Raw genomic sequence first — 20,550 nt, forward strand, 5'->3', positions numbered from 1 at the left:
TACTGGCTGATTGAGAGGAGTGAGGGGGTCAGCAGTCAGTGTTAGTACTGTACGTATATGACCGTTATAAAACAGCTTTTAAAAACTGTGAACCTGGAGATAATGAGCTGACAGTCATCTGAAAATGCAAAAAATTGTCTTTAAATTGATCTAGCTGTCTGTACTGCAATTACTTTACGACTCCCACAAACTCTCTGCTTTAACTGTCTAACATGTTAGTGTGAATGTAGAATTGGAACCTGTAACTCTCCCTGTCCACCGTGACACAGCTGTGACACTTACCCTTAAAAAAAGATTCACAGAAGAAGCCTTGACAATATTTTTCATATGCATGAGGAAACTTATCTGTTTTAATACTGACATGACATCAGGTCACATCGGGCCAGAAAAAGAAATCACCCCAGAGAAAGCTCCATGTTGGTTGTAGGCATCATGGGCAGGGGATTTTACAAGCGTAAAGCTTGTATTCAGTGTCCTGTTTCTCCTTAATAAGTATGGCAGAGGCCTTACACCAGTGATACTCAACTTACAGCCTGCAGGCCTGCAAGGTGCCCCCCCACGCATTTTCTAATTCAAAATTTTTAAAAAAGAGAAAACTAAAAAAGTAATTCACACTAGGAATTATTTTTATACTTTAAGTATACATAAAGTGCCATAGTGCATAAAACAACATCAAAAAAGAGCTTGTTTATCAAAAAAAGTTCCACTTTAGGATCCCCCACCCCCCCAGACAGAGGTCCTAGCTAAGCCCCTAATGTCCTGAAATCCTAGAAAAGTTCAAACATCCTAGAAACATCCTAAAATCTTAGAAAATACCTTAAATCCTGGAAACAATCTAAATTTCTAAAAACGTCCTAAAATCCTAGAAACATGTATGGGGCTGCTGCAACTGGCTCCTGGCCTCCTGTCTTTTTGCAAAGGTGGCCCCCAAACAAAGCAGGCTGAGTATCCCTGCCTTACACACTCACTATCAGCTCACAGAAATACCATTTGTATCATTCTTTGGTATTACGTAAACATGTTGTATAAGGATATTGACATTTTCTCATGTCAGTCTTTAAACTCTGTTCTGCTCTCATTTCAACTATACAATGTGCTGAATGACTCACTGCTGTCAAGGCAGCACACTTACTGAAAGAATACATACAGCGACATCACCACCTTTGTTTCTCCATATACGTCAGTGTTATCTGTCACTGAGGTCACACAGACCTTCACCTCTCTCTCTCTTTCTCTCTCTCTCTCTCTCTCCATCCACAGTACTTCATCTACTGCTGCATACTGGGGCTGGTGTCATGCTCAGTGTTTCTGAGGATCAACTATGAGCTGAAGATGGTGGTGATGCTGGTTGCCGTGGTAATCTACAACATCATCATCCTTCAGACACACGCCTCCCTGCTGGATGGATTTAGCAAAGCGCTATATCCCACCAATACACTGGATAGGTACCTGCTAACTGCCTACACAAACACACACACACACACCAATCTTGGAAATAATCAAACAATTATAGAACCCACTTAAGGCTAGTACTATCTGTTTAATAGCCTTAGCCGCCTCTAACCCTGCATCCCGCTGGCATCAGTTAAGCAGAGCCTATTAAAAGCACTAATGAGACTGGACCCTGGTACCGCTGTGGTTACAATTTCCCATATGACTGTCGATCAAGTGTAACCCCTGGAGACGGGGATGATGAGTGGCAGAGTGAGATACAGCAGTTTATGTTGATGGAGCTGAATTCATCACGTTTGACTGACAGCTCGAGACTCACTGCTCAAGAAATGCCATTATGCAAAAAGTTTTCAGAGCAGTAAGAAAGACAGAGGAACTGGTTTTGTTTCTCTCCTTTACCTCGGCTTTATTAGCATGAGTGAAGTGCTGCAGCCACAGCACCGGGACATATCAATACAACCGTTAGGAGGTGCTGAATAAAAAGCAAATAGACAAGGACTGGTTAATGAATCTTTTTTGTGTCTTGACAAACGTCAGTTTACACATCATTGTCTTGAAGGATAGTTTGGCATTAAATTGCGTTTCTAAATATAGTTTAGTAAAATAACTTTACATGTCTTCATCCTCTAATGTACACCTGTAAAAGCAAGTGAGCATGATACGTGCTGATTTATGATGCTGATTTTAGACAGTGCAAAATCACTAAAAATACATGACCTTTTTTGTAGAATCTTAAGTGTTAAACAAGATTCTTTAAAACATCTTTTATAGTTTTACTTGTTGCTTCACATCTACATCAGTCAATAGACACAGGTTACTATTTTTATTTCGTGTCATTGACCAGGATGTACCCCGTCTCTCGCCCATTGGCAGCTGGGATTGGCTCCAGCCCCTCCGTGATCCTTACAAGGACAAGCGGTTATGGACAATGAATGAATGAATGTCTGTTTACAAAACACAAGTACTACACATTATTACTGATTATTTACCATCATATTTAAGTACCTGAATGTGTTTTTCTTCAAATCTGGGGAAACTTTGCGCAGCTTTTAAGATTAGTAGGCAATTCACTGCACATTACGAGTGATGGGAGAAAAATTCAGACCTTTTACTACAGGAAAAGTAGCGAGAAATAAACAGTGGCGCCCCTAAGGAGGGGTCATGGCCGCCTAGCAAAAATAATTGGAGGCACACACTACTGTCTTGAAGAGATCTTAAGAGCTAGTTAGTGGTATCATGAAAGAAGACAACCTAAGAGCCGGGACACGTGTCGCATTTGAATTCGCAAAGCGCAAGGTCATTCACTAGGTGCTGCAACTTTCAGGAGTGCATAGGCAGTTTGGATCTGAGGTTAACCATACTCAGCACTGTATCATAGCCTACTTACCAGAAATCCAGTGCAGAGCTGATCTTCTTCCAGGCGTTCTTTTATAAAATGTGTATTAAAGCCTAAGGGAACACAAATCAACCAGACCCTTATTTACAAATTAAGAACATAAAAAACAGCATCAAAAATGATCAGACATTAGCCTCATTAGCCTTTTCACAGTTTACTGAGGCTGGGTGGATTTGGGCGTGGTTATCCGCGATCCATATTACTTAATATGAATAAAGCCAATCAAAACTCAGGTGTTGGTTGATACTAATGTTAACCTTTTGTGCTTCAGTTTCCCGTCCATATCAAGCACAGTGGAGATTTGTTTACCTCCAGGGCCGAAGCAACTTTGGGGTTGACTCCCTTCACTTTGACAATCATCCACCACTCACTCCATACACTCTCTCTCACACACACACACACACACACACTGCATGCTAATTTACCACGCCGGCCCCCCTGTGGACCGGTTTGACATGCCTGCTGTAGATGTAACATTACCAGACGGGGCAATTGTCATTCTGGGCTGGGACAGATAGAGCTGTACCATACCCACTCTGCTTTGCTCCAAGGCTGTCATCGAGATGAGAGACAGTTGGCAAAAGTGGGATCCAAGGAGGTGTCAATCAAAACATGATCTGCCACGCCCACACAGTCTAGGGAAATGCTGTTCCCTTCTAAATGAGCTGTTTTGAACTCGTTTTTCAAACAGTTGGGAACATTTAATTTCCATCAGATTTTTGTAGATACTTAATAAGACACTCAACTTTGATCAAATATGTACATTCTTACTATTTCAAGGTTTTAAAATGTTGTCCATTGGACAGATGTAACACTCTGTGTAGCCCTAAACTAAAATGATCAACTTCTCCATATTTACTACAGACTGATATTCACAGAAGAAGGCAAAGATATCTGCTGGTTGTGATTGGTTGTTCTCATTCAGATGACATGGTGATTGTACTGCTATGTTCCGAAAGTTGAATCCTGTTTATCTCAGGGCACAGCCATCTCTTCAGAGCACCCCCTCTGCAAGTCTACATTAAAAAAAATGGATTTGAAGCAAAAAATGAGCATGTGTACAGCTCTAACACATCAATTGGTACCAGCTATGTCAGCAGAGCTTGTTGGGGAGGAGGCAAAATAACTCTCCAACTTTAGACATCTGGATGAAAATGGATTCTACAGGTACCCACAAGTCTCCCCTTTAGAGAGCTTGTTCCCAATAAATATTTAAATCCTCGCAATTAATGTTGTTTGATGGAAAAGGACAATGAAAGGCCTCTAACATCTATATACAGATGCATAACACATTAAAACAGGAAACTCAAAATGTTAATTACTGAAATTATGTGATGGCTCCGTTTAAATATATTCAGGGGGGCGCCACTGGCAATAACACAGTGTATGAATATTGTGTTACACATAAAAGCTAAAGAAATCACTTAAATGACTTGAGTAATAGGCTGCAACATGCTTTCTAAATGAACTGCCTGTGTTTTTAATATTTTGGACAATAATGGAGCTCTACGGCACAGAGGAAAATACTAAATCAAGCGTTGGCCACACAGAAAATACTTCTTGGATTGATTTATTGCTTGTTTTGTTTTTTTCATCGGATTTGTTGATTATACAATATGACCAGACCCTGACATCAGATGATAAACAGTGTAATAACGGATAATGTACTCTCTCTCTCAGTTGAGTGTGCGTTATTGGTATGAGTGTAACAAAGACAATATTGCCAAAGTGCTGAGTAATAATATGTCTCTGTGTCCAGACCCGGAGTGCTGAAGGATCTGAAGACGATGGGCTCTGTGTCTCTTTTCATCTTCTTCATCACCCTACTGGTATTAGCCAGGCAGGTCAGTAGTCCTCTTTAAGGGTTCTATGTGGTTCTTATACATAGACAGTGTATTACGAGCAGTAGATGTCAGTCGGCACGCTCCCAGTTTGGAGAAGCAGGCTGGAGTCTGACATGGAGGCTATGCAACGTGCTACTGTGGAGGAGTCAGCAACAGAACCTTTTTTAGCCACCTAACAAAACATCCCACTTAAAAAAAAATCATGTACGCTATACTGAGAATATTTTCACATTAACTTTTTGACACCTGGATCAACATCACTTTTCTCGCTGCATTTAGATGCCTTTCACAGGTACTGTGTAAAGTATATATATATGTATATATATATATATAAACTAACATGCATCTTTTTACTTTTCCTTTTTTGTTTGTTTGTTTGTTTATTTGTTTGGGTTTTTATGTTTAGTTTTATGGTTTGTTTGTTTTTTGCTAATCTTCAGGTAATTTTCTCATACTTTTAACTAAATTCTTCTTAAGTTGCTCATTGCCTTCTTCCGATGTTTTTGGAAGAAATCAGGCCAATTTGCTAAGGTTTCAAAGGGTTAATGTTAGTAATTTCCAATTTTTTTTTTAAAAAATGAAGCTTTTAAATTGCTCTCTTGACAGGGGCATAGATGGCTTCCCAATTGGAATGGGCAGTCTGACAGAGGTAAAGCAGTGAAAATACCCTCAGTATAGTGTACACATGAACTGATATTTAATTTTTCAGGTGGCCAGTCTATGTTTTGTTGCTGACCCTTATCCACAGCAATAGATTGCTCCAGCCTGCTTTTCCAAACTGGAAGCGTACCGACTGACATCTATTCCATGTAATATACTGCACATGACTAGACATCTCTTTGTAATAGTTATAGTTAACAGTTTTTATTTTGACAGGGGTCCCTTCAGCTATATCTATCTTACAATTTAGTGATGTCACAGAATGTTTTGCTGAAAACTCTGCATGAGGAAAGACTCTTTCAAAATGCTTAATACCACTGGAACAGAAACAATCGCTCCTTCTCTCCAGAACAAAATTTTGAGGCAAGTGAACCTGTTTTCAAGAATTTGGCTCAAAGTGCTCAACGATCAAAATGCTTATTCAGATGGACATCTTTGCAGGGTGTAGCTGCCAGCCTGCCCCCCTGCCTCCACCTCCTGTGTGTCCAGCATCCTTACTTCATACCAGAGCTAAACTCAGCTGACACACATTTGCTGTTCGTGTTCTATTTTTTGGAGGCACCATCCATCGTCTCTGACCCCAAAACAGATGTTCTGGACAGAAAGACTCCCCCCAGAGCTCCTGTACCCAAAACCAGGGCTCCCCTGAGAGCCACCATTGATTCAAACAGCTCCATGTGTTGTTCTCATTCTGGGTCACTGTCAGCAGAAGGGAGGGGAGCATTTGTTTTGGAAACACAACTTTTGCTGCGGTAAACTCTTTGTTGCTGTCATATCTCATTCCAGGCTGCGCTCTTATCAAGGTCTTTCAGGGGTAATTGGATTCGTCCTTCCGGATGCTGTTTGGGTATAAATTAGTGCAGTGAAATGCTTCATCAATTATCCTCAGAATAATTCTGGAAACAGGTCAAAAGGTGTTTGAAGTGGCGTCACCCGAAACCCTTGACGCAGAAGTGCGCAAGTCGTCAGCGAATATGAGGGCACAAGGCGTAGGAGCATCCTTTTTACATGCTTTTATCCTGCTATTAACAAATTTGCCTTGCAAAAATTTTCATCGTCAACCCTAATGAGCCCATTTCCAGCCATTTAGTCGGAGGGAGGAGAAAGCAGGTTAGGAGAACGGATGCATCTGTAATTCATCCCTCAAGAACAGATGCACGATGGCGCAAAGCTCCTTTACAGGCTTGTTAGCTGCTTTCTAAATGGCCTACATTCTAGACTCCACGAGGTACTGAAGCTTCTCTCTCCACAACAGCAGCAAGTGCTCCAACTACACATATGTACACATACACAAATGCTTCAGACTAACTATGCTTTCTGCCCCATCTATATCTGTGTTTCAGCCTCAGGCAATCAACACTGCAGCATAGAGCAGTACGGGCCTACACTGTTGGAGTCGTCTAAATTGGCATCACTTTCATCTCAAGGGAAAAATATTCAGTGCACACATTCATCATCCAGACTGCTAGCTACAAACATGAAGTGTTTCTCACAGGAGACGCTCCCACATATATCCATTCACACGCAGTGTAAGGGCCGGGCCACAAGCAGCCCAGAGTGCTGACATATATACGGGGATAATGACGGTGTGTTCAGGGGACCCCGGCTCATGCACAAACGCACACTCCTGAGATGTTTTGACCCTGATATATAGAAAACTCCCTCAAGCATGAATAACCCAAACATTAGAAAAAAACAAGCGGCGGCTACCTTTTATGCAAAGCAGTCCTATCTGCCAACTATTTCCTTGAGCAACGAGGGCACAGCTTCTCACACTGGTTCATCGTCCTCTTTATTGGGAGATTAATTTTCTATGAATACCAAGCAAACCCCTTAGTTTCAGCTGGTCAGGTTTTCCTTGAAATTCTATACATTTTACATGAGTAGCAAATAGAAGAGAATGATGCAGGCGGCCTATCTCTTATATCAAAGACACATTTCTATAGCTGGAGGACTGCTGTATAGGAGAATGATTCAGACTTGTTTGCAGCTTCTCAGATCAAACTTCAGTCCAAATCAAATATCAGAATTTAACACAAGAAAATGATTTTAAAAAATTAGGGCTGTACCCAACTCAAAATTATGCTAGTCGAATCAGATTTGACAGTTCACTATGAATATTTGTTATATTTGTTTTGCTTTCCATGCATAGTTTTAAAGTTTGAATAGGCTCTGCAGGACGTTCAATGTGACAGCAGCATTTATGTAATATGTTAAATAAGCTAACGGTCTCATGACAGATTGCAAATGCAAAACAACATTTTTTGCCCACACTAGATATCAACAAAAGCCAGAGACTTTATCATAATAACTTGATGTGAGCTGGAAATTGACAACTTCTTCACCTTACAATACAGTCTCTCTCTCTCTCTCTCTGTGCCGCTGCCTGTATGTCTGCAGCTGCACAGAATTGAGTGAAAGTGAAGAGCGCTCACTCCGCAGCAACATCTGAGGACCAAAACAGGAGTACACTGCACAGAAAAAAAACGACTGCCCAACTGATTCAAGCTTCTGACTTTCAAGGGGAAGCCCTACAAATGAATGCTAGAGATTTTTGTTTTTTTTCTGTAACATCATTTAAAATATATAATTTAGAGAATTATAAATGTAACTGTTCTCAGATGATTTCCTTGTTTCAGTTTTTTTTGTTTTTTGTGAAACATTCCTTGCCAAATTGGTCATTATGTACTTTCCTGTATTTTTGAAAGAATTAAAACAATTTCTCTCAAGTTTCAGAGGTTTAAAGGCTATTGAGGACAAGTGATGTTGGTCCAGGTTTTAAAGGGTTAACTGTCAGTTAAAAATGAAATCTTTTCTTGACCTTGGCGTAGGTTTCTTGTGTGGCCTGGTGCTTTGGAGCAGAGTGCTTGGTGTGAATGACATAGGTGTCTCTTTACTCTGTGTCCTCCTGTAACAGAATGAATATTACTGTAGGTTGGACTTCCTGTGGAGGGACAAGTTCAAGAGGGAGTGTGAGGAGATCGAAACAATGGAGAACCTCAACCGGGTTCTGCTGGAGAACGTTTTACCAGCCCACGTTGCCGAACACTTCCTGGGACGCAACTGGAAAAACGAGGTAAATTCTCAAGAGGATGAGACAATGTTACTGTATTAGTGTTGGGCTGTGGTTTACATCTTCTGTATTTATTCAGATGTCTACGTTAAAGGAGCAGTTTTGCATTTTGAATAATTGTCTTATTAGCTACTGTAATGATGGTAATGTTTGTACAGTGAATAGGAGTTTAGACTGAATCCAGTGACTGTAAAAATAACTCATATTGTTCATTTTTTTGAGCCAGACACCAGCTGCCCTCTTAGTTAGCATGGTGCATTTGCAGTTATGATTAATTATGATAATACTAATGCTAATTTTCACTTGTAAAAAACAATCTTAAAACCTTAAAAACAAAATGTACTTTCCGGAAAAACTGAACACTAGACTCCTTAGACAGTCTTTAAGTAAAACCAAATGCTAAATGGGACTTTCTAGGGAGACCAAAACGCTACACTTTCTAAACTGAAAACACACTAAAATAGAATTTGATTCAAACTCTTATACTCTGTGAATCTGGGGTTGTGCCATGGGTACATTACCTAACCAACATGTAACACATAACTTGTCAATGGAGAGCAACCACCCGTCACCCAAAGCAGCCACATGCTTAAAGGGGTGTCCAGATGGGGCCACTGAAACTCTCAGAGTGGCATCCCAAAACCAAAAGCCATAAATAAATTTCACCAATTCAATCATGCTGTTGAAATATTTAGGTTACATAAAGATTTTGTCAGTGTGGATAAATAAAGGCTCTTGGAACCCAAATCATCCAAAACTGTCTTAATATGTAACATGCAAAATAAAAAAACATTAAAAATGATCAGACATTAGCCTCGATCCAAATCTGAAATATTGTCATTTTAGTTTTTTTCACAGTTTGCTGAAGCTAGGTTGATTTGGGCGTGGTTATCCCCAATCTTTATCACGTTATATGGATAAAAACAATCAACACTTCATAGTCAGTTGTCAGTTGATAGTAATTAAATGTGCCAAATTGAAAAATCCCTGTTGGAATAGACCGTTTGGTTATCCAGAGCACCACACTCTGAGAGTGTCAGAGCACATGCTAATTCATGGAGAAACAGAACGCTACGAGGCTTTGAACAGCAGGTATCTCATTTTCACAGTCAGAGGCCTGGAACAGATAGAGCTGTACCATGCAGACTCTGCTTTGCTCCATGGCTGTCATCGTGGAGACGAGAGACAGTTGACTAAGGTGGTGTCCAAGAAGGTGTCAATCAAAACATGATCTGTCACGCCCACACAGTCTGGAGAAATGCTATTATCCTCAAAATGAGCTGTTTTCAACTCGTTTTTCTAACAGTTGGGAACATTTGATTTCACTCAGATTTTTGTAGATACTTAATAGGACACTCAAATTGGATATAATATGTGCATTCTTACTATTTCAAGCCATGTTTTTTTTAGGTGTTATTGAATCATATACTGATGTGATCTGTTTTGGGTTTTTTTTGTTTTACAGTTAATATTACAAATTGTCTGTTGTGCATAAATTGATACCAGTGCAGTTAACATTTGAAAACTACGCCCATTTTAAAAATGTATACATGTTTATCCAATGGTTCAAGACAGTCCAAAATACAGTATAAAGTCAGGAGGACAAGGAATTGGGACAGATGCTCTAGATGACACTTAGAGCAGCCAGGGGAATGATCTGAGTATTTAGGAATTTTTTTTGTTTCACAACTGAGGACACTGTGAAACAATAAAGCTCAATCATTTATTATTTATGGAGCAACTCTAGACTTTATACTTTATATTTATTATACTGATTGAACTGTGCATAGTTTTAGCCTTAACAACATTTAAACGGGTGGCTTACATAGAAATTCCCCCTGGAAAGTTGTCATTGACAGTAAAAATTAGCTATTGAGATGCAAATCATATTTGGTTCTAGACTTTATGTGTGTATGACATGTTTATTTCTATTGTAAAGTTGCTGTAAAGCTGTTGTAAAAATGTTGACATTGGTGTGTATGGGCACTGACTTGCTCTTGGAGCCAGCCTTAAGTGGCCATTGGAGGAACTGCAGGTTTTGGCACTCCTGCGTCAGCCCCGGCAGTTGCAGTTTGACTTGCACAGGGAGCAGTGTTGTTTTCATACACTCCAGAAAGTTACTGTAACCAGCCAATATCTTAATTAAACAAACAAGACTTGAATTTGTGTATATTTAATTTGGAAAACGAACAATGCAATTTAAAAGAGTTCCAATACAGAGTTTGAGACTAATGTATTACACTGAGTGTATAGCTACTGCTAATTTTCAGCTTTTGTCCCTAGCTGGACTTTTACATATAAACTTACTGTGTTATTAAAATATTGAATTTTAAACAGCATAAGACCACAATACACTATAAACCTGGAATGCACATTGAAAATACATGTAAACATGTTAATTAGTTTGCGTTTGAGGTGCTGGAAAGGCCTTTGTTACCTTTAGACGGGCAGCAACATTACAGTAATATTGACCCTCTCATTTGACCACCTGTAAGAAAGAAAATAACTACATTTCCCAAACTGTCAAAGATTCAATCTACTAACTCTGTATGTGCTGTCAATTTACTTCTTTTATCAGCAGATTCTTTCGTTTTCTCAGCTGTACATGCATGATTTACTTTCCCAGCCATCCAGTGTCCCCAGAGATGATTAAAGTTTTATTTCATTTGTGTAAAGATCCAGTGTCATGGTCCGTGTTAGATATTCAGCTCATAAATCACTGAAAGCACACCGCGTTTTACTTTGCTTCATCAGTGCTCCATCAATACGACACATCCAGCTGTGATCTTCTTCCTCTTGTCATCAGGATCTTTATCATCAGTCATATGAGTCGGTGTGTGTGATGTTCGCCTCCATCCCAGACTTCAAAGAGTTTTACACCGAGTCTGATGTCAATAAGGAAGGACTGGAGTGCCTCCGTCTTCTCAACGAGATCATAGCAGACTTTGATGAGGTAAACTCCTCTCACACTCATAATCCTGCCTCTCTGACAATGTGAAAAAATATTCCTACTGCTTTTTTGAGAAGCAGCCCCACTGGCTGAATCTGCCCAAAGGTATAAGGAGAAGCAGGCAAATATAACAGTGTTTGGCAGAGAGCTGGTGTTATTTCCCGCTCCTGTGTGCGTGCGTGTCATGTTATGTGCTGTATTCCTCATGTGTCCTCAGCTGCTGTCCAAACCCAAGTTCAGCGGAGTGGAGAAGATAAAGACCATTGGAAGTACCTACATGGCTGCGACTGGACTTAACGTGACGCTGGGACCAGAGTGCGCACAGGCACGCTTACACACACTTGTCACACACACACATATCAAAAGTGAGTGGACATACAACCTCATTACCAAAAAAGTTTGGCCACTGTGTCAAATATTAATAAAAACAGAATGCAATGATTTTCTTATTTGACCTATATTCAATTGAACGCAATATTAAGAGAAGATATTTAATGTTCAAACTGAAAACTTTTTTGTTTTTTGTAAATATACACTCATTCTGAATTTGATGCCTGCAATAAATAGTTGGGACATGAGCAACAAAAGACTGAGAAAGTGTTTAAAAAACACCTGGGCTAAACAGATTAGTTGGTAACAGACTAAAGTATCAATACTGGGTATGGAAGGAGCATCCTCAAAAGGCTTAGTTGTAAGGATCACAAGTAAGGATGGTAACTTTATGAAAAACTGTGGGAAAACATTCCAAGAGTTTAAGAACAACCTTACACAGTTCATCTCTGCATCTACAAACTCAAGTTCAGACTCTACCATGCAAAGTGAAAGCCAGATATCAACAACATCCAGAAACACTGCAGACTTCTCTGGACCCAAGCTCATCTGAGACGGACTGACACAAAGTAGAAAAGTGTGCTGTGGTCTGAAGGGTCCATGTTTTAAATTGTTTTTGGAAATTTGGACGTTGTGTCCTCCAGGTTAAAGAGGAAAAGAACCGTCCAGATTGTTACCAGCTCAAAGCTCAAAGCCAGTAGTGCTGATGCTATGAGGGGTGGTGTTAGTGCCCATGGCATCATGGGTAACTTCACATCTGTGAAGGCACCATAAATGCTGCAAGGTACATTCAGGTTTTGGAGCAACATATGCTGCCATCCAGATGACATCTTTTACAGGGACGTCCCTGCTTATTCCAGCAAGATAATGAGACACTTTCTGCTGTTCCAAGAGTGGCTTTGTAAAGAGTGCAGCTACTAGACTGACCTGTCTGCAGTCCAAACCTGACTCCCATTCAACATGTGTGGAGCATTATGAAATGCAAAATAAGACAAAAGAGACCCTGCACTGTTGAGCAATCGAAGTCATTTAAAAAGCAAGAAGGGAAAAGAATTTCACTTTCAAAACCTCAACGAGTGTCCTTAGTTCCCAAACACTTACTGAGTGTTTTTAAAAGAAAAGGTGATGTCACACAGAGGTAAACATGCCCCTGTCCCGACTTTTTTGGAACATGTTGTAGGCATCAAATTCAAAATGATTGTGTATAAAAAAAAAAAGTTTATCAGTTTGAACATTGAATATCTTGTCTTTGGACTGTATTCAGTTAAATGTAATTCAAAAAAGATTAACAAATCATTGTATTCTGTTTTTATTCACGTTTTACACAGTCACAACTTTTTTGGAAATGGGGTAGTACATGGACAGCGACAGTGTTTATTGTCTCATCCACAGACAGTATGAGGTCAAAGCTCCACCTGTACAGCTTTCATTCCAGCTCGTTTGTGATGATAGAGGACCAGACAGAAAACAGAGGCCTGTTTGCACATGCTCACCCTCATTTCAGAGTGACAGAAGTGTTTTGGCAGCCTGCGCTCATATTCAGTAAACATGTCATTTTTTATTTATGATGACAAAACAGGATGTAGAAGTATTTATTGCTGTCCAAATACATTGGATGCTTTGTGTGGGTTGTCCCTTAAAATATGTTACACATACCATTCAGGCATCAGTGATTCATTACAACACTCATCTGAATATATTAGTGTAGTCACTGGGAGCAAATGAGATCATCACTCTGAAATGTGGCAAGAAAATTGTGATTGGTTGAAAGAACAAGCCAGAATATTTTCCCTTATAAGAGAATAATAATATGTGCTTCCAGACTTCGCTGTGGTGCCGACACTCCCTGCATCCACACAGTGAATGTGTCACTTCTAACATAATCTTTAACCCCACTAAATCATGTCCATTATTTTGCTCATGATGTGCTCGTCATCCTTAGAAGTAACACTCTGTCATTACTGTAGGCAGTGAGCTACTGAGGTGAACATGCAAATGTTTGCAGCTTACAGTAATAGAGTAACGGACAACACACTGTGTAGTCCAGTCTTTATAAGTCTTTTTGTGTGTTTATCTTCTTCATTAAAACCAATCAAAGGGAGCTTGATTGGAGATGCTGCAAGATGCAAGTTTTTATTTTAACCCTAAGGGCCCTTTAGTATCACACACACTCGTATCTCTCTGTGGACAAAATGAGCTTTTTAAAATCAAACTTTAAAAAATGTTACACATGAATATTATTTTCTTCTTTCATTGAGTTATTTTTTTTAACCATCAGTCCTAATCGTCGTATATCTATATGTCTTTAGATATTTAGATATCTTATTTAGATATTTAGATAGATGTTTTTATAATGATGCGACTATGCTTTTAGATGAAAAAAAAAGAACACAGTGAGTTATTTTTAATATTCTACATGCTAAGTAATTTTTTATGATAACAGTCTGGGATATGTTAGTGATTTGCAGCAACATTGACTCTGACAGTGCACATAGTGGAAATAGCATGTATGTTTCTCCATATGCCAAACAGCAAAAATGATGTCATCAGGTGGAAAATAGTAAAAATGACAAATTCCAAGGCAAAAACCCTTTAATGAACCCCAGAAATAATACAGTGCATGTTTTTATGCTTTGGTGGCTTTGGGATCAAAAATTGCAGTTTGAATGTCTTTTCGTGGCACATTTTTTTGTACTTCACAGTATGAATTTAACAATTTTGTTCACACAGTGTATTTTAGACTTATTGTAGGAGCTTACCTGGAAATTCCAAGATTAAACAAAAATACACAATCTTGCCAAAATGTATGCCATATGCATAAACACAGCCAAAATTATCAAAAATGAAGAATGTAAAGCGCATCAAATGGGCCAAACAGTCACTAAGGGTTAAAGGCATGAGCAATGATAATAATCCCTCTGCATGACACTCAGATTTCCATTGAGATTGTCGTCTTTTTTAACACACAGCTTTGCTGATTCTCTGGTCAATTACAGCTTTATGATATCAGACAGAATTTGTCATGAAGTTTCACTTCAGTCTTCACTCTGACATTTCATCCACTCTAACTGATTCTACGGAGGAGGGGGATTTGATGTTGGGTAATACCGGGAAAACATGTTGATTTAGAACAACAGTGATAGCAGGGTCTTTCTTGTTGATAGCCACTGTTGTTATTGTTGCTCGCTGGTTCCAGGGCACTGCTTGACAACAGCTCATGGTGCTGATTGACTATTATTAGTCTCCCTGGGGCGCTTATTGGTTGTTATTGTGGTTATTTATTTGTTTCATGTCACGATGCCTGATGAATCAGTTAACTCAGAGGACTACGTAAGTTCCAGGGTCTGGACCCAGGCAACAATTACAGCGCTATGAGGTCTGTTATTTTCTGAAGAGCAAGCAGTTGTTATGGATGCAGATCTGATCACTTAGCCGAAGCAGTAAAAACATTTTTAAATTGTTCTCTTTCAAATGACAAGTTTTCTTCAGTGAGGTTTTGTGCAATAAGCTGTATGCTGTACAGTGAGTGGGTCACTATTGCAGAACAAACCTGCTCTCTGTACATTATCCCATATATACTGTATTTCGTCTCAAGTTATAACTGTTAATTTGACACATTGAGGTCTAAACATGGCGGCTCCTTTAACTTCTGTTCTCTCCCCCTCTGCCTTCCCCTCAGGAGCATGACAGACAGTACATGCACATCGGCACCATGGTGGAGTTTGCCTTTGCTCTGGTGGGGAAGCTAGATGTCATCAACAAACACTCCTTCAATGACTTCAGACTCAGAATTGGTGAGAACTTTTCTCCCCAGCATTAACGTAATGTGTTTGTCTTGTTTTTTTGTGTTTGTTTGTTTGTTTTGTTTCAAATCTTTTATTAAATTTTCTGCAGACATGAAATCCAGCAAAGACAGAGCAAGACAAAATGTTTGTGAAAGAAAAAAATGGAAGAACAAGAACAGGATTTAAAAATCCTTAAAAAGTCTTTAAAAGCATTGAATTCATTGATCTAAAAAAAGGTCTTGATTGGTATGAAAATATCTTTCAAAAGTCTTAAAAATACTTAGACACAGGGAGTAGGATTTTATGAATGTGATGTTGCATTGTAAAATGTCAAAATAATTGTTAACTTCTTTATTTTATTATTTAATTGTATTATTATATTTATTCTTTTTATATATTTGCATATATTGGATATTTTTTATTTTATTTTTATTATTATTATTATGTAAAAAAATATAATACTTGCTGAATTCCTGTCCCCTGAAAAAGTCATGTTTTACATTACAAAAAATATTTGGGTAAAATTGTCCCTAACCCAAAGCAATTGATGTTTTTTTGTTTGTTTTGGTTGTTGTAATATATACCTAAATGTTATTCCGAGTGGCATTAGAAAGTCTGAACAAGTCTTAAGTCTAACTTGCCTTGAGCTGTAATACCCCTAAAGAAAGACCCACCGCCCTGTCTATGACAGAAAAAAAACAGAGGAACAAGAACAGGGTTCCTGTGGATTCTTATAAAGTCTTTAAAAGCATCAAATTCGTTAATCTAAAAATAAAGGCCTTCATTAGTATTAAAAGGTGTGTCAAAAGTCTTAAAAATACAAAAACATGGGAAGTCAGATTTTATGAATCCTTTTTTCTAATGTTGCATTGTAAAATGTCAAAATAAGTGGTGACTTCTTTTCTTTTATTCTATTATTATTATTATCATCATTATTATTATTATTATTATTGTCCCTCACCCTAAACATTTCATTTTTTTGTTTTGGTTGTTGAAAAATAAGTCATACATTTAATTCCCAGTGGCATTAAAAAGTCTTAAAAAGTCTTAAATTTAACTTGCATAAGCTTTGGGAGCCCTGAAGAATCCCCTCCCCCTTAAATAAAACAAAACTTAGACTGATGATATGTAACTATTTTGAAGAATAAGCCACTTAAACTGTGTGATTTGTTTTGTTTTTTCCAGGTATAAACCACGGGCCAGTGATTGCGGGAGTTATCGGGGCCCAGAAACCTCAGTATGACATCTGGGGAAACAGTGTAAATGTGGCAAGTAGGATGGAGACCACTGGGGTTCTGGGAAAAATACAGGTGGGACCTCTCACACGGTGCAGGTCTTCCAGCGTGTCGGTGAACTTCTCATTTTTGTCATGTGTCTTTCTCCCTGTGCAGGTGACAGAGGAAACAAGTCGAATCTTATCAACACTGGGGTACATGTGTTCGTGTCGTGGCATCATTAACGTGAAGGGCAAAGGAGAGCTGAAGACCTTCTTCGTTCACACGGAGATGACCCGATCTCTGTCACAAGGGACTGTGATGCCATGAGCACGCCGCACTTACTCAACAAATAAGACTCGGAAACACAATCGCACACACAAAGTGGCCGTAGAGGTGATTCGTCATGCTCCGTAACTAAAACCCATTACCAGCAGCCTGCCGTACAATGGATAGACAATTGTCAAGAACCAGTTTTGTCCTTAGCAACACAATGTAGAGCAGGGCCAGGTGCACCGCCACAGTCCTTCAACGCTGCACTAGTGTCAAGTGGAACAAGGACTTGGCTCCGAAAGAGTCTCTTCCCTGTCCAAAGGAGTGCCCAACTTAAGAGAGCTCTGCCACATTAGTGCAGCTCTCAAGGACCGCAGTCACCCATCTGTACAGTAGTAGTGGCGTGGAGCTAATGATCCATGCCAGCCAGTGTTGCAGTGCTTCAGAGCCTTATACTTGAGCAAACTGAGCTGCCTGCCGAGCTGTGTTTTTTATTTGATATCTTTGGCACTGTGAGACGGTTTGTTCCATTTTATCCCAAATGGATGTTACAATAGTTTATTGTCATGTAGAGCAAGCGACGCCATCAAATGGCCAGTGTGACGGGTAGTGTGCCAAAACCTGTGAATTGTATTTATAGCTTTAGAGCTGCGTTTGTGTCCCACGGAAGAGTCGGTGGACTCATGCACAAGATTCAAGAAGAAAGAAGAGGTTTCTTTTTTTTATATCCATCTGGAACCAACCAACAGCAATGTGTGTGAAAGCCCACTGCCATCCTTTTGTTAGTCATTAAACATTTATATATATATTGACCTACGCTGTCGGTATGTTTGTGTGTTTTGAAGCCTTAAAAGCAGCTGAAAAACACAGACGAGTTTTATGGGGGGCCTATTGTAAAGTTGTGCACTCTGAAAGAAACAGCAGCATTTCCCCACATTTAGCTCTAAAACATTTAAAATCAGGTCACATTTTTATTACATTTATATTTGCAAACTTTGTCAGATTAAACATATTAAAAGTTAATATCAAATCTAAATGTTATATTTAAATGCTAATTGCTAATTCTGAATGTTATATGTAAATGTTAATTGCTAAATATAAATGTTTATTGTTAAATCTAAATGTTATATGTAAATGTTCATAGCTATATATACATTTTTATTGGTAAATTTAAATGTTAAATGTTATATCTAAATGTTAATTGTTAAATATAAATTTTAAATGTTACATCTAAATGTTGTATGTTAAATATAAATGTTAAATGATATATCTAAATACTAAATCAAAATGTTATATGTTTAATAATATTTTAAATGTTATATTGAAATTTTAAATGTTAAATCTAAATGTCACCATTCTAGATATTTAGCTTATATGCAAATTCACACTGCAGCTTAGCAGGAGTACCAAAATAAGAGCTCAGTGTATTTAATACAAAGAACCAGTCACTTGTTGTCTCCTGCAGGTGGCTCACAGGATGGTCTGCTGGTGAATTAGCAGAGAATATTGTAAAGGCTGTTCTGACTGCAGTTCAGAGGTTCAGCAAATACTTCCTCAGCATCAGCGACGGGATCTACCACAGAGCCTTCACAGCACTCGGTAAGTTTCTTTTCTAACACGTGTTGAATTTACAGGTTGGTAGACTGTGTTTGCTGTCAGCATGCATGTTAAACTACAGTAACTAACGTCAGCCCGGTCAGGGTACGCTTTGTGAGAGATGTAGCTTGCAAAAACATACTTAATGCTAAAGCGCATTTGTTTTGTTTTTGTACATAATTTTATAAAGTATACTCAAGTGTAGGTCCCACAAAATAGTATTTCAGTACAATACTTGAGTAAATGTACTACCCAGCTAGCAATTTTTGCTTTGAAAAGCATTCTGAGAATGGTACATTGCAACCAATGCAAAGTTTCAGCAATGTTTTCAGTTAGCTCCCAGAACGTTTTGATTAAACTTAGGGTGAAATTCTCTATAAACATCCAAAAATGTTGATTTTTGTGTGTGTGTGTGTGTGTGTGTGTGTGTGTCATCTCAGTACCTCTCAATACATGTTCTGCATATTGCTTTTAAAATGTTCTGTCTTTGTTGTCATGTAACATTGTGGGAACGTTTTATAAAAAGAACATTCTATGATCTGTCACCTCTCAACATCACCAAAACATCCTCAGAATGTTGCAGTTAAAAAATTTGGCCATAGTCAGCATTTAACTAATGATAAACATCCTTAAAACGTTCTTTGAACATTACATTAAAATGTAACGTAATGTTAGACAATGTTTTGGGAACGTTCCCTGCTAGCCGGGTAGTTACATCACACCACTGCCTTCAGAAACATTGATGTGAAACCTATGAAATGTGCAAATGCAGCATAACGCAGCTTTTCTGACTGAGCTGAATGAGTGATTCATCACAGTGGAAAACATTCACAGGAAGTGCTCACAAAAAAAAATGTGTAAGATCACTGGTTTGAAAGATCAGAGACAACACGGGTTTTCATTTGGTTGATGTATTTATTGTATTCATCCGACATACCAGAATGAATAGCAATAGTAATACTGGTCCCTATTTTTACACTAGCTCTAATAGCAATATATATGGGAGATGAGAAGCGTTTCACATATTTTCTCTTAAAAAGTAAAAAATATGAACATTGAGAAATGATTTGTGTTGCAATTACACATTGAGCTGCACTTAGTGCAGGACTACGCAGAATTCCCTACAGAGAAATCTGTTGGTTGAGGTGAGAAACCATTGTTTTATAAAGGCTTTCGTGAACCACAATTTATGCGACAACATTTACATTTCACTCTGCTATTTTTTCTCTTTCTCCTTTTATAACGCCACCTTGTGTATTAACTCCTAATCCTCTTAAATAAACACTGCACTCCTAACACCAAACAGATTCAAATACTGTATCATTTCTAAGAATAAATGGTCTATTTCTGCCCGAGTACAAAGGCAGGAGCAAATGAGATACTGCACGTCTGTGCTCAAACAATCCTATTATGTAGGAGGCTGGTCTCAGTTGCGTGGGTTCAGAATTTATACACAAAAAGAATCCAAGAACTCGCTAAACAAAGAGGTTAGTGATGCAGAGAGGGAACAGTATTTACACAAAGCCAGGGGAACAGAAAGGGGACAGATCAAATCCAGGCAATGTGGAAAAAATGGAGATGAATGATTGTGGGTTTGGGTGATATTGTTCTTTGTAACTTCTACAGCTCATGTTAATTAATCTCAGTGCCTGTCAGAGATAAATGGCGAAGCCTTTGACAGTAAACTGACAGGGTTTCATGACTGAACATGCCATTATAGAGTTCTCCAGGGATTCTCTGTGGGCCAACCAGGAAGTTAGCATTGCCCTGGTTCCCTCAAAAGCACACCAAGAAACGCAAAGAAGTAAAGTAAAATTAACATTTAAAAAAATGTGATTCTCAGTTCTGTTCATTTAGGAATGAATGGATGACTGAACACACCTACAGGGCACAGGCCCCGGGGCCCAAAGTGTCAGGAGGCCTCCCTGGTCCTCACCTGTGAAATGTCACTGAAATGAACACTTACCGACAAGGAAG

At 38.8% G+C, this 20,550-nt stretch overlaps 1 protein-coding gene across 1 annotated transcript in view; it reads left to right on the top strand.

Annotated features, from left to right (window-relative positions):
• Positions 1-17,714, top strand: part of adcy2b (adenylate cyclase 2b (brain)) — an 87,707-nt gene extending 69,993 nt beyond the window's left edge. The window contains exons 18-25 of the mRNA XM_042506433.1: positions 1,261-1,445; positions 4,608-4,692; positions 8,270-8,428; positions 11,232-11,378; positions 11,593-11,700; positions 15,385-15,499; positions 16,676-16,800; positions 16,882-17,714. Coding sequence (XP_042362367.1) covers positions 1,261-1,445; positions 4,608-4,692; positions 8,270-8,428; positions 11,232-11,378; positions 11,593-11,700; positions 15,385-15,499; positions 16,676-16,800; positions 16,882-17,034 — 1,077 coding nt within the window. The 3' untranslated portion in view covers positions 17,035-17,714. The remainder of the gene's footprint in view (positions 1-1,260; positions 1,446-4,607; positions 4,693-8,269; positions 8,429-11,231; positions 11,379-11,592; positions 11,701-15,384; positions 15,500-16,675; positions 16,801-16,881) is intronic.
• Positions 17,715-20,550: the final 2,836 nt, after the last annotated feature.

This window comes from Plectropomus leopardus, chromosome 18, assembly GCF_008729295.1.
Source record: "Plectropomus leopardus isolate mb chromosome 18, YSFRI_Pleo_2.0, whole genome shotgun sequence".
Taxonomy (NCBI): domain Eukaryota; kingdom Metazoa; phylum Chordata; class Actinopteri; order Perciformes; family Serranidae; genus Plectropomus; species Plectropomus leopardus.